The sequence below is a fragment of the Periplaneta americana genome, chromosome 6 (genome assembly GCF_040183065.1).
Source record: "Periplaneta americana isolate PAMFEO1 chromosome 6, P.americana_PAMFEO1_priV1, whole genome shotgun sequence".
In the NCBI taxonomy this organism is placed as follows: domain Eukaryota; kingdom Metazoa; phylum Arthropoda; class Insecta; order Blattodea; family Blattidae; genus Periplaneta; species Periplaneta americana.
Window position 1 is genome coordinate 9233135 of NC_091122.1, and position 15102 is coordinate 9248236.

At 34.0% G+C, this 15102-nt stretch overlaps 1 protein-coding gene across 4 annotated transcripts in view; it reads right to left on the reverse strand.

Annotated features, from left to right (window-relative positions):
- The window catches only part of mys (position-specific antigen beta subunit myospheroid), a 137035-nt gene that overhangs the window by 20674 nt on the left and 101259 nt on the right, over nucleotides 1–15102 (reverse strand). For 3 of the 4 annotated variants that reach the window (XM_069827428.1, XM_069827430.1, XM_069827431.1), the window contains exon 5: nucleotides 11242–11326. The exons of the other annotated variant lie outside the window; for it this stretch is intronic. In XM_069827428.1, the coding sequence (XP_069683529.1) occupies nucleotides 11242–11326 (85 nt within the window). The remainder of the gene's footprint in view (nucleotides 1–11241; nucleotides 11327–15102) is intronic. 4 annotated transcript variants of the gene reach the window in all.

Genomic DNA, 15102 nt, shown 5'->3' on the forward strand with positions numbered 1-15102 from the left:
TATTTTACTTTTCTTTTACATCTTAGTTTCTTTCTTTCTTTCTTTACTATTTGATGGATTTTATGCGAGACAGAATTTTTCATTCTCTAGCAGCAAATTTATTTAAACATTTAATTCATTGTACAACTGGGAATGTTTTTATATCAATTATTTTTGTAAGTGGAAACTACTGGAAGTATTTCAATACAGAAATAGTCTATGCAGTGTTTCATATGAGTTTACTAACGCCTATATAATGATACCAACTTGAAATACTGTATGATTTTAAATCATTAATATTTACATTAAACAATCATGCAATGATAATTATTATACTGCACAAAAATATTTTATAGCAGACATAGAAAAAGCTCTTCTTTAGTTATTTACAGGAGGCAAGGAATTAAAACAGCTAGGCAATTTGCTTTTTGTTTGTTACAAAATTAGAAGCTCTTCGTAATAAAAATACTCTTTCTTTCAACTCCGTGAAAATCATTTCAATATAATTATTAAACTAGTTAATCATTTTAATTGTTTCTATCACAACAAAGAAAGCAAAGCTGTTCACGACACATAGCACATAATGTAACAGAAAATACATGTGAAATGGAAACAAATGTGATAGTGTTGGCATTTCGGATTTTGTCCCCCCTCCCTCCCCAATAATCCTACTTTCAATGAATACATGTGCAGTTTACTTTATACCTGCAAACAAAAGATTCAAGTTTCAGAACAAAAGCACAACAATGACCTTAACTATAATTTGGCAAATTTTCTCAAAATGGTTTACATATTAAATGATTAGGAAATTAATTAAATTTAGTTCTTCAATTAAAATTATCAAACCAAATGGAAACTAAAATACCCTATTATAAAATATTGTAATTATTTAGTCGAACAGTAACAAGACTTTACTTCTTTTGATACAAGTATGAAGAAAAACAATTTTATGCATTTCTAAAATAATTTATGTTACCTTTACTTTAATTTTTAGGAATACTTTTATTAAAAGATGTCTTCTTCTGACTTGTCACATGCAATATGTATGTAAACACGAAAAATGAAATTTTGTAAGACAGATTTAGGAGGAATTAAGTCGGAAATTTGTGGTTAGCAATTCATTTTACAACTTAAAAAAAAATCACTATATCGTATCTAGAAATATTACCCATATGATGAAAACTCACAAGGTCACATTTGCAAATTGTGCAGAATAATAATTATAATAAACTATGAATAAAAGTAATAAAAGTAAGATCACTGTGTATTAACCATCAATCATAAAATACCCACTCTGATTTGTACCATGTAGAAGAAGAAACGACATCAGGACAGATAATACAGTATGATAAGAAAGAAAACTACATTATCAATTAATATACAGAATTTGGCCAAACTTGAGGTATAGCAGACAGCCATGAAGTAAAAGGTCAGCACATGATCACAATGCATATTCAACTTCTACTGCTAGTTAAAAAATTAACTTTTCCACACTACAAGTGCAAGCATGTCATCTGTTTTTGTACCTAAACATTTCCTGAAATTCTTACGTGAACAGTAGTTATTCATTTCCGTAGATGCTTCGTAGTCTGATACTGTTAATTCTAAAGGGCATAGGTCACTCGGGGGGGGGGGGGGGAACTTCAAAATTTATTTTTGCACTTTTAGCAGCAGTAGAAAACGAAAACAGTACTAATCAAGTTCGTGGAACAAAAGTGCTACAAAATGAATAAATGAATTAAACACAAATTAGGAAAGTATGTGATTTTAAGAAACTGGCATATTTCTTCGTCACTATAAAGTATAAGAAACTCTTAAATAATAACACCGGTAATTCTAGCACCGTACTGTTTTCTGTGGGTCAGTAATTCAATATTTGTAGAAGACTTCTGACAACAATTTCCGAAAAAATAAAAGTATAAGTAATTGATTAACTAGCAGACTTACTCGTGTTATTTATGTAAGTCTGTGCGGCTTACAGCTGTTTCGGTGCTTCATCACACCATCCTCAGAGCCTACTAGAGCTTGGCGTCATCTCGAACTTCTCTGCCTGTTGTGTGGGTGCGTTTGATTGTTGAAAATTGGAGTCAAATAGTGTGTGTGTACTGAAATTGATCTGTGTGTTGAGAATTTGATCTAGTAGGCTCTGAGAATGGTGTGATGAAGCACCGAAACGGCTGTAAGCCGCACAGACTTACATAATTAACACAAGTAAGTCCGCTAGTTAATCAATTACTTATATTCAAGTGTTAAAAGTAGTGTATGCAAGATTCAAAATGGAAATAAAAGTATCTTTTTAATTATATGCATTTTACCATTTCTCAAAATTAAAGACGTCACTATAGTCCCGTCGCTCTAATTTCTGGCAGCCAATCACGTTGCAGGTCGGCTATATTTGAACGTGTGCGTCTTGTGATTCGCTGATTCATTTCTTAAGGCTCGATAAATACTTAATATAATCGCCCGCCATTTTAGCTCTTTTGTTGGCGTTCGCAGAAAGCACACAAAGACGTTATTTGCCGCTCAATTATTTGCTGAATTACAGTGCGTTTGATTTATTATCATAGGAGCTACGACATGATAATGTTAACGGTGTGGCAAATAGATTCCTCGTATGGTAGCTCGGCAACGGAAGACCAAAAATGGCGCACGATACTACCTACCTAGACTTTATAGAGCCTTCACTTTCTAAGACGTAAGCAAAGAGATGGAGTCACGCGGGAAATAACAGCGTCGGGACTATAGTATATAAAGAGACAGCATTCTTTCTTTCTTTATTTTTTTGTATATATTTACTGAATGGTTCATTGTTATTGACTAATATCTCGGCAAAAACTTAGAAATACTTGCATCTCATGAAATTATACACCTCTACATAGTTATCTATTGTTACCACACAAAATTAATGCAACTGTCAGTAATTTAAGAGATTTAAGCAGAGAAAGCGTGAAATCAAAGCTATAAAAGGCATGTAAAGAGAGTGTATATACAAAACGTAACAATAAATAAGCGCAGTTACACTGCAGAAGCAATACTGGCACCACAAGACGAGCACATCCATAACTAAAAACAAACACCACCATGCTTGCTTCATGCAAAAAATTTAACAACAATCAGCTATGAGCTATTTCCTTATTTCACTATTACTGCTTGCTACTATTTAAGCACAAAATACACTATTTACTAAGTGAAATTTCAACAAAATGGCGGATCTAATCGAAAGAAACATTACCACTACACACACACTATATGTAGGTTATTTACGTAACAAAACCTTTCATATCAATCTAATGTGCGAGAAAATATTACTTCGAAAACCTACGCATTCAAACCTCAAATAAAACATTAAGTGACAAGCAAAGAGAGGGATGTATTACTAATGTAAAGAAAATTTTGTGGAAGAAAACTCAACTTTTTTGTAGTGTAATTCTGATTAGCCACTAATAATTTTTATCCATGACCACAACGAAAAGCATGCCTTTACTAAATACTTTTGCGTTTGTAAAGTAGGCTTTTATTCAACATTACTTTATTCCACTAGTGAGATAAAGACTTTACCTCACAGTTTGAACTTTATCTCACAGTTCATTAGTATTTTCCTAGTACCCGGGTACACACGTATACTTTTCCATTCAACTATTACTCAAGAAGTTAATATATTAGTTACTAGATGTCACTGCCTCTACTTCTTTATTACCTTATAAATTTCTAAATTCTAGACATCAGCTCAAAGAATTTTGAGTGACCACAAGGGTCCTGAATACAATAAACATGTATAATAATGTGATGTGATACATTAAAGAAAAAAGAAAGTTAATTGTTGAAGGCAAATATAAGTTGATTAATTGAAATAGAGATGACGATGTAATATTTGAAGAGAATCCTTGATAATATTTATAAGAATAGACATTACATAATCAAAAGGAGTGTGAAGTTCCTTAAGATAATTCCACTCTCCTTCTCTTTTCTCTATCTACTACGTCGTAATTTGTGCATTGCATCCATAAATAATATGTATTTTTTTTTTTATTTTGTAATAATTTATCTTTTGGGAGGCGAGGAGACTTGAACCTGCGAAGTTAGGTTTATAGAATTTTAAAACAACACGCGTTGTAATAATTTATCTTTTGGGAGGCGAGGAGACTTGAACCTGCGAAGTTAGGTTTATAGAATTTTAAAACAACACGCGTTAGCCAACTGAGCTAAAAAACAGACACGATGATGAATTACGTTTTAATATTCCTCTTAAGTTTACAGAAGTAAAATGTGAAATTATTTTAATCACATTAGTCCCGTGAACACTTCTAAATAATCCCTGAAACTTCAAAAAGATGAAAATACACGTTTAAAATGAAAAATATATATTAAAATTATATAATTAATTATAATTTGTTATTTATCCAACCCCTTAAATACCATTCTTCACTAATCATGGCCTCCTACATCATGACCTACCTAGTACACATATTGATTCTAAAATCCTTGCCATGATACCTGATTATATGAAGACTTATTTTCAACATATTTTCTTTTATAAAACATAACTTTTCGTTATGGTCATGGATAAAATTACGTATGGTACTCGTGAGCGTGATCTTTATTGCGCTCGTGTAATTTAAGCATTCAGCTGACGCCTCGTGCTTAAATCTTTCCACTCGTGCAATAAAGATGCACTTACCTCACAAGTACCATAAATAACTATTAAACGGTATTTTAAGAAAATCATTCACTTTGAACACATCATTAGTAAAAAAATATGCATTGCATTCCTGATAAATTGTCTGTCCAAACAAAACAGACTAGTATCTTCCATCATGTTGTTTTATTATACCACAATGTTGAGTACATATATGACAGAATTAACTTTCAGCCTATACACAGGTACAGTCAATATTTACACAAGTGTACATCCCAACATGTTACAATGCTGTCAATAAAACCAAGCTGGCAGTGACAAACTGCATAGGCCTGCTCACGAATCATAACTCCCTTACAGAAACTTAAAAAGAAAATGTTTTGCAGACACCTTGAAGGCCTGGTCTATCTGCATTTCAGGTCTGAAGTTAATGCCACTCGAAGTTGGCCAATGCAAGATTGATCAAAATACTACAATAGTCTTGAAAAAATTCTGCATTACAACACAAATAATGTAATTCAGAGCAGTTCAGACACACTGCTTTGACGCTGCAGAAAGGTTACAGGTTTGTGTGTTTTTCTACTATTGGATTTAGAGAACTACTTCAGATGTAGGCCAAGGTTACTAGGCTGTAAAGCCCTCGAAAAAAAAAAAAAAAGTAGTCATAGGATACTATTCAAGGGCATTCCTGCTTCTGGCCATTGTTACAAATCTGTACCTAACCATTCTGCAATGTGTCTAAGGTGGACGTTGTTGCCACATGCACCATACAGTCCAGACCTGTACCCTGCATCTTTCACATTTTTGGACTGCTGAATAAGACTGTTATATCTTCTTCACTGCCAAAGTCTGTGAGGCTTTTCAGAAATGGTTTCACATATAGCTTGATTTTTCTAAACATGACACAATAAAACTTGTACAGCAATGATAGCCCTGTCTAACATTGGGAGATGTAAGAAAATGATCTATTTCCTAACTAAACTAAAGTTAAAAAGAAGGAAAAAGTTTACAGTGCATTCTTTCCCATTGATATAAAGGGAAATGAAACAGTAGACTTTATCTATTACAAAATTGCTATTAACCCTTCTCCTGGCAACCAGGGTCTGTCGGGCCCTGGCACTACTATTTTTGTGAATAAAATTAAAACTATAATTTCTACCTACTTGAAATTTCATGACTTTGTTTATTTCTGTGTTTTTTATAGTTAGTGAGAAGGAAAATATTGTAGTATTTTGCACAAATGTTCTAGAACACTTTTACTTCTTTAAAGTCTTAACCGGGCATGCAGGGTCTACTGGACCATAGTGTATTTTATTGGTTTTTCTCACTTCGTAACGAGGTTTCACTCTTTGAAAGCATTCAGTGATAATCTGACGGCAATGGAATGTTGGAAAAATTAATTCCGAAGTTCAACAACAATGACATTTAAAAAATGGACCAATTATGCATTATAATAAATATAAATAAGTTAGTGTGAGTTATGCTAGCCATAATACGGTGTAGTTTATAATAGAAAGAGTGACAATCTCTCACCTTTACTTTATTTTTATATGGGAGTAATTATTATGGAAAAGCAGAAGAAAGTCAAAGAAACAAAGATACGGTCTTTAGATGTTACAGTATATTTCAATGCATCTTAGTTATGCTGTTATACTGAAGAGTTGTAATTAGGTCAACGATAATGCCGATAATAGCAAATCTGATCATCAGAGTGAAGCATCAGAAGTTAGTAATCATCATTTAGAGCCACCATATGACCCTGAAACCCCTCATGATGAGGATCTATCTATCAATGAGAAAAGCAGTTATCACCAATGTGATCCACAAGAGGTTAGTGTCGACCGTCTAGAACTAGGATATGGGAGGAAGCATTCGTTCAAACTGCTAATTTCTTTGGTAAAGATGGCACCCCGTGGAACTCTCAGCCTTTTCCGACAGGCCGAGCTAGGGCTCACAATATTATCAAAGGGTCAATAAATAAAGTCACTCTTTCGCCTGGGAAATCTATTGATGCCTTCAGTCTTTATACTGATTCAGTTATAAGTGAAATAGATAATAATCAAGAGGCTGAGCGGCTGTGTTTAGAAAGAAATGTTGCACACCCATGGAAGTGTTGCAACGACACTGAATTGCGGCCATTTTTCGGTCTACTAGTAACTGCAGGACACCTCAAAGCAAATTACACTAATTATGACATTCCATGGAGCAGCTTGTATGGTATGCTAGAAATGAGAAAATCTAAAATTTGTGTAAATGTGTGTGAGTTTTACGACGAAAGTAAAAAAAAATGTAGATCATACAGTAAACATGTTTCTTTTATTGCATGAAAAACCTATTACAATTATACGATTTATGTATATTATCATGGATATTTTGGTCACTATAATAATATTATTATTAAAGAAGATTAATATCGTGTACAATAAAATGATTTCTTCTGTCAATGTATTAAAATGGCATGTGGGTCCGACGGACCCTCCTTGCCCATTAACGTTACAAAAGTAGGTTGCCCGGAGAAGGGTTAACAGAGAAAATTTAAAGTTCAATTATTGTGATATGTGTTTTTTTTCTTCTTTTCTTTTATTACTTTTTACTCTGTTATTCAATAAAATGTCTTATTATTTGGAATAAATTTTATTCAGCTTCCTCCAAGTGAAGGCTGCCTAGAAGACAAAGCTTACCAAAAAATTGTTGTTATGGAAAAAAAAAAAAGAGAAAACAACGGAGAAGAAAAAGAATAAGAAATAGCATAATTAGAAATAAATGGAAAAGACTAAACAAAAACATCATTAATTCCACAAGAAACATAGAATTTCCTAGTATCTATTAGCTATTGGGTGATCACAGTCGTCTATGTAGCACTAGTTGCAAGACCCAACTTAAGTGAGCAGATCGCCATAGCAAAGAGATCAATCTACATAACTTATGTGAAATGCCCCCTGAGCACGAGTACTCTTTCTGGAGGCGCTAGAGAGTTCTTATATAAAAAAAATCAGTATGTATCTCTGTTCTCGCAATAAATTATTATTATTATTATTATTATTATTATTATTATTATTATCTTGTGCTAAACTAAACTGTAATTGGCTTTGTGCTGTTGTTTTGCACATTAATATTCTAAATCTATACTAACAATAAATCTGTAGCCAAAATTTTTCTGGTAATTTTCGATTTTCCAAAAATAATTGGTCCTAACATATATAATTAACCACCCTGAAACCGAAAATCGCTTTTTTGACATGTTTCTTTGTATGTCTGTCTGGATGTTTGTTACCTTTTCACGCAATAATGGCTGAACGGATTTCGATGAAAATTGAAATATAAATTAAGTTCGTTGTAATTTAGATTTTAGGCTATATGGCATTCAAAATACTTCATTTAACGGAGCCTGAATTAAATCGAAATATCTCGCTTACTATTGCTTTTTTGTGAAAAATGTTACATAAGAAAAGTTTCTTTAAAAATTATTTCCGATAAGTTTTATCCTATGCAAAATTTGGTAGGTCTGATAGACTTTTAAAATAACAATACAATACATTTTCACCGCCGCCTCAGATTGTAGCGTTGTTGTTCCTGCAGTAATTCCCATGTGCAAAATATAAAATTTTTGAGTAGGAAGAAAAAACACATTTATTCATTCCATGGCAATGGTACATAGGAGATCGTGAATTCTTACATTTTCGAAAGAAAGAAATATAATTACATATCACTGTTTATGCTGTATCACTATTTAAGTTATTTGAAGGTTTCGGAACCATAGTGGGCCAAGCGCCATTTACTGAAGACGTAGAAAACAAGGGTTAAATTAAGTTATTACTATAATTCAATGGAACTATATAGCAAGTAATATAAAGTTTACACATTAAAACTAAATGATATGTCAATCTTCATTAAACTATAGTTGCGTGTAATAACAAATAAGAAACATGTTAAAGGAATTGTCATTGCACCAAATGAGTGCTCTCCGGACCAAAATGATCGCAATTTAATTATTTAAATACAATTTCAATTAAGTAACATATTAAACGATTTATCCTTCTAACAAACACGAATGTTCCCTGGATCAAACGTCCTATTTTAATTATGTAATTACTTTATATTTATTTCTAACAGGTGCAGCGGAGCGCACGGGTACGGCTAGTAAATAAATAAATAAATAATATTCTAAATAAATAAATAAATAAATATTATTATTATTATTACTATTATTATTACTATTACTATTATTATTACTATTATTATTATTATTATTATTATTATTATTATTATTATTATTATTATTATTATTATTATTATTATTATTATTATAGTAAAGAGGGAAATGAAACTTTACAACCAACTAATAACAAACTCCCATTTTATCCTGAAAACAACTAATCAAAAGTGAATTAAGATCTATCCAAATACAACAAAATTCCGATGGAGCAAAACAAAAAAACCTGGGAAATTTTATTGACTAATCTTGAGATAATCCCCAAGGACCACGTAAATCTGTTGTTGTGATATTCAGGTTGATAATAGGTCGTGACTGTTTGGCAAGTCACCTACACAGGACAGGAATTTCCCATACATCTGCCTGTGTATTATGTGATGCAAATGAAGAGATGAACATGGATCATACCAAAAGATGCACAGCATTGCTACAAGATGACGACATTTTACAAAAATAATAAAGTGCAAGATGGTGAATGAGCTCACTGTCAAGTGCCTAGGCAATCGACCAATGATGACAACACTGTAGATGCCTATGTATTGGCTGAATATAAACTCTGTCACGTGTAGGTTCACCTGTGTATACAATTATCATTCATGGTAGCATAAAACAACTTTGGTAGATAGTGACAGTGTACGTATATTTTCAGTTGCATGACATTTATAGATAAAAATTAAGTCTGTCCTTACTTTTTACAAGAAAGTGCTTTAGTCAAAGATGATCAAAATTTTCTATAGATTCTTCAGAGTTATAATAATAGATGAAACTACTGATGTACTTCTTGTCAATCAACTTACCACTGGCTTATACAAGTTATGTAATGTTTATAGGTGCATGCTGCAATTCCTAACTCCACTCAAGTGGGCAAACAAACAATGCCAGTTCTTCTGAACGGAACTGTGCAAAACTTTTACCTAATCAATCAAAAGTACACAATCATAATCAAACATCGCATGTCACTAATGTGTTTCTACACATATACATATTTTACATTTTTACAAGTGATTCAATTTGAGCTGAAGTCAAATATCTTCGGAAAGTGATTTTTATAGATATGTACAGTAGTGGTAAAAAAAAAAAACGGACCGACTCTTGTAGCTGATTTCAGAGCCTTGTTCACTCCAGAGCACGATAGACTGATAACTAAGACTTTCGTGGTTCGAATCCTGCCTGGGAAGGAAACTTTTTTGTACCTTTTTTTTTTATTTTATTGGGTTATTTTACGACGCTGTATCAACATCTAGGTTATTTAGCATCTGAATGATATGAAGGTGATAATGCCGGTGAAATGAGTCCGGGGTCCAGCACCGAAAGTTACCCAGCATTTGCTCGTATTGGGTTGAGGGAAAACCCCGGAAAAAACCTCAACCAGGTAACTTGCCCCGACCGGGATTCGAACCCGGGCCACCTGGTTTCGCAGCCAGATGCGCTGACCGTTACTCCATAGGTGTGGACTTTTTGTACCTTATTCAAATTTATTCCCAATACTTTTCAATTGCAGCGATATTTTAATACTGCAACACCGAATACAGGACTCCACTATGTGAAGTGATCAAAAAACCTTGTTGCTACAGACAATTTATAGACTTGCTAAACTTTATCTTTAAAAGATTGTCGATATATATTTCACCATTATCTGTGTAAAAATAAGTAGTATACCGTATAACAAAACTAAAACCCTAGCATATCGCTTTGTGAATTAGGGTTCTTTTCCATGGATATTTAATAATAATAATAATAATAATAATAATAATAATAATAATAATAATAATAATACTTAATTAACTTATTATTCCCAGAACATGAATTTTACCAGCAATCGAAATATATTGGGAATAAATTTGAATAAGGAAGAAAAAAAAGTTTCCTTCCCAGGCAGGATTCGAACCACGAAAGTCTTAGGGTGCTATTCATAGACATTTCGCAGCACGCGCTACGAGCGTACTAAGCTAGCCCCGGCTATCCACTGGTTACTAGTACAGAATTCAAATCATATCCTATCGCTAACACTGGTTTATGAATACAAAAAACTCTGATCATCCACTGGAAGCCCGCGCTAAAAATGTCTATGAATACAGCCCTTAGTTACCAGTCTATCGTGCTCTGGCGTGAACAAGGCTCTGAAATCAGCTACAAGGGTCGGTCCAGGTTTTTTTGCCACTACTGTACATTATTCAAAATAATATCATTTTAAGTACGCAAAGTAATATTTAATTTGAAAGCAGACATAAATTCTAAACAAAAACATTATTCTCCCTAACATCTAAGTTAGTATGATGTTATTTAAGTAATTAAAAAATTATGCAATGTTAAAAATTTGTTATGGCGTTAAACAATTAATTTTGATGTTTCTGGCAAAACATGTTACAGATGTAAGCCACAATGTTAATAGCCAAAACACAATATGACTTACAGAGAATCTATCGGTGTTGTCGCTAAGGGACATGATATTGCGAAACCCGTACGGAGCAGCACAACCCGTGCACGGTTCGATAAGACTGCGTAACAGAAAGATGCACACATCAACACATACAGGTGACCCCACAGTACAATTCAAACCCAGAGTGCACAGCAAGGTTCTGACAAGCATTCAGAATACAATATATGTGGAGGGGATGGGGACCGGACAGGCTATAGACCATCCACTTTGCATTCAGAGATATTGGAACATAAGCATTCATCAAATTAAAATTTAAACTCAGTCATTATCAAAAACCATATTACAACTACAGTACACTTCAGAAAAACTATGAAATGTGGGTAGACTAAAAGACCAAGATATTCCTGTCTAAGCTTATATTAAAAAAAATTTTGATATTATTTTGAAATTATTCGGTTGAGAAGCTTTTATCATCCAGTCTGCTGGCAAAAAATCTGAAAGTTAGAATTTATAAAACAGTTATGTTACCGGTTGTTCTTTATGGTTGTGAAACTTGGACTGTCACTTTGAGAGAGGAACATAGGTTAAGGGTGTTTGAGAATAAGGTGCTTCGGAAAATATTTGGGGCTAAGAGGGATGAAGTTACAGGAGAATGGAGAAACGCAGAACTGCACGCATTGTATTCTTCACCTGACATAATTAGGAACATTATATCCAGACGTTTGAGATGGGCAGTGCATGTAGCACGTATGGGTGAATCCAGAAATGCATATAGAGTGTTAGTTGGGAGATCGGAGGGGAAAAGACCTTTAGGGAGGCCGAGACGTAGATGGGAAGATAATATTAAAATGGATTTGAGGGAGGTGGGATATGATGATAAAGAATAGATTAATCTTGCTCAGGATAGGGACCAATGGAGGGCTTATGTGAGGGCAGCAATGAACCTTTGGGTTCCTTAAAAGCCAGTAAGTAAATAAGTAAGTATTAGTCGATCCAACGTTACAGTTGACTATTATAAGAGTGAAGTGAAAGGCCCATATACCATATAGTGTGTAACTTTGAATGTGGAACCATTTTTGGGATGAATTCAGCATTCGAAATCAATGATATTCGTTCATATTAAGGTGGGAGTTATTGTTTAGTCAACTGTCCAAAGACAGGTCTGATCCTCACAAGTGATACCGACATGGCACCACATGAGGCAACTATGCCAGGAGATAATGGAGTAGGGTGGTCAGTTCCTTTCCCCCTCCATTGCATACACTGCCAGTTAGCTACATATTACACTAGTCAGACTTCAGATGTATTCAAACAATTGTTCCTCCTCTGACACATTTCAAGTGAGATGTACTGCCTGATAATAGATGTACATATCAGCCAGCACTCAATCAGAGTTATAAGGGGGGGAGAATGTTAAATTTGAATTTTTTCTTCCTAATTGATCCAAAATTTTAATTTTTTTACTTAGAAATATCATTGCTGCAACACCTAAATTCCAATTAGTTTAAAAAGAAAATTTTGAGGAACAAATTTTGGAAAAAATAGCGGGTTACAGTAATTCACTAAAATGGACATCTCACAATCATTTTTAAAGTTAAATTAAGAATTTCAATGACTTTTAGGCCTGGTCCACAATAAACCAGAAACAGAAACGAGAATGGAGAAATGGTAAATATATATTTAAATGTGAACATCCACAATTAACGAGAAACTTGCCAGAGCCTGGGAACAGGAACATGAAAGTAGGCAAAGTTAACAGGCAAAGTTTTAATTTTACCGTTCCAGTTTCCGATCACAGCCTAGTAGATTCGCTCTGTTGTCACCATAAAGATATTTTTTCATAGTATATTTTGTAGCAAGGAGGCCGTGATGCCCGGCCCTGGAACAATTTTTGCCTCGAAATTATTCAAATCAACTTTACAGGGATTTATACCTGAAAGCTTGATTTGCATAATACACGTCACTGTTCATTAACAGAAAACCACAATTTAAGTCACACGGAGTTAGTGTGCACTCAATGTTGGTTGCTTGACAATTGTCAGCCCACTTTGAGGTCTGTGGATGTAGAGAGAAAAATTGGATTGGTGTCTGGTAGAGTTCCTGGGTAGCTCAGTTGGTAGAGCGTTGGTACGTTAAACCAAGGGTCCCAGGTTCGATGCCCGGCCCCGGAACAATTTTTCCCTCGAAATTATTCAAATCAACTTTACAGGGAGTTATACCTGAAATCTTGATTTGCATAATACACGTCACTGTTCGTTAACAGAAAGCCACAATTTAAGTCACACAGAGTTAGTGTGCACTCAATGTTGGTTGCTTGACGGTTGTCAGCCCACTTTGAGGTCTGTGGATATAGAGGGAAAAATTGGATCGGTGTCTGGTAGAGTTCCTGGGTAGCTCGGTTGGTAGAGCGTTGGTACGTTAAACCAAGGGTCCCGGGTTCGATGCCCGGCCCCGGAACAATTTTTCCCTCAAAATTATTCAAATCAACTTTACAGGGAGTTATACCTGAAAGCTTGATTTGCATAATACACGTCACTGTTCGTTAACAGAAAGCCACAATTTAAGTCACACAGAGTTAGTGTGCACTCAATGTTGGTTGCTTGACGGTTGTCAGCCCACTTTGATGTCTGTGGATATAGAGGGAAAAATTGGATCGGTGTCTGGTAGAGTTCCCGGGTAGCTCAGTTGGTAGAGCGTTGGTACGTTAACCAAAGGTCCCGGGTTCGATGCCCGGCCCCAGAACAATTTTTCCCTCGAAATTATTCAAATCAACTTTATAGGGAGTTATACCTGAAAGCTAAATTTGCATCTGACAAGCTATTCCACTCAAAAAGCATAGACACTAGTAAAAAATCTTTGCTATTTCAATCACATTTTTACTGAATATATGAATGTATCATCCAATGAAGAATCCTAAAACTGAAAACCAGTAATTAATCATCACGACAGAACAGTAAACTCGCGTATTTCTAAAGGCGTAAAGCTGGAAAAAAAAAAAAAAAAAAAAAAAAAAAAAAAAAAAGAGGGGCGGGGGTGGGAATCCTCTGATTGCATATGGTAACTTTCTGAACACTGTGTTGTAATATGGCTGTGAACAGTGTACAACTCAGATAAAATGAGCCTCAATCTGCCAAGACAAGATTCACACAAACTTCGATTTCTAACAGTCACATTCTGAAGACATACCTGCTTATCATTATTCTGTAGGAAGGTATGCGTAATGAAAAGAAGTAACACATTTATCTAGAATGCATAAAGAGAATCCAGATGGTCTAAACACAGCAATGAAAGGAACTTGTTAGGTGGAAGCCATCTTGAAACCTGTCAGAAAACCAGCAAGCCCTAGTGCAGAACAGAAGAAGCTTCTGCTTACAGGAAGTCAAGTACATGGGGCACAAGTCAGCTCGGCTAGTTTCTGGCAACAGACCCCTCACTTCTACAACTAGTTTGACTATTTAGTGCATTATTGAATATAGCTTTAAGATATATTTGATTTTAAGGGGAGAGGATGGTATTTTTTTTTAACTTTTTTCCTATTTGATGTAAAATATTAATGTTTTGTATGTGGAGAGCTCATACCTGTGGCAACTCAATCAAATAAAAATAAAAAAAAAAAAAAAATTATTTGGGGGCCCAAATTTGAAAAAAATATACCTAATGCAGGATTGTACTAAAACCGATATATCTAAACCGTTTTTAAAGATAGATTCAAACAATTTTTTTGCAATGTATTTGCAAAAGCATGTTCTACAAACTGTCTGTAACAGAATTTTGATATTAGTCCCTATTTTTGTAAAATAAACAATTAAAATTTAATAACGATTTTCTGATTTCCTTTCTTGCAAACAAATGGATGTGTTTTTAAAATGAAATCAATTAACAAAATTCTGCTAC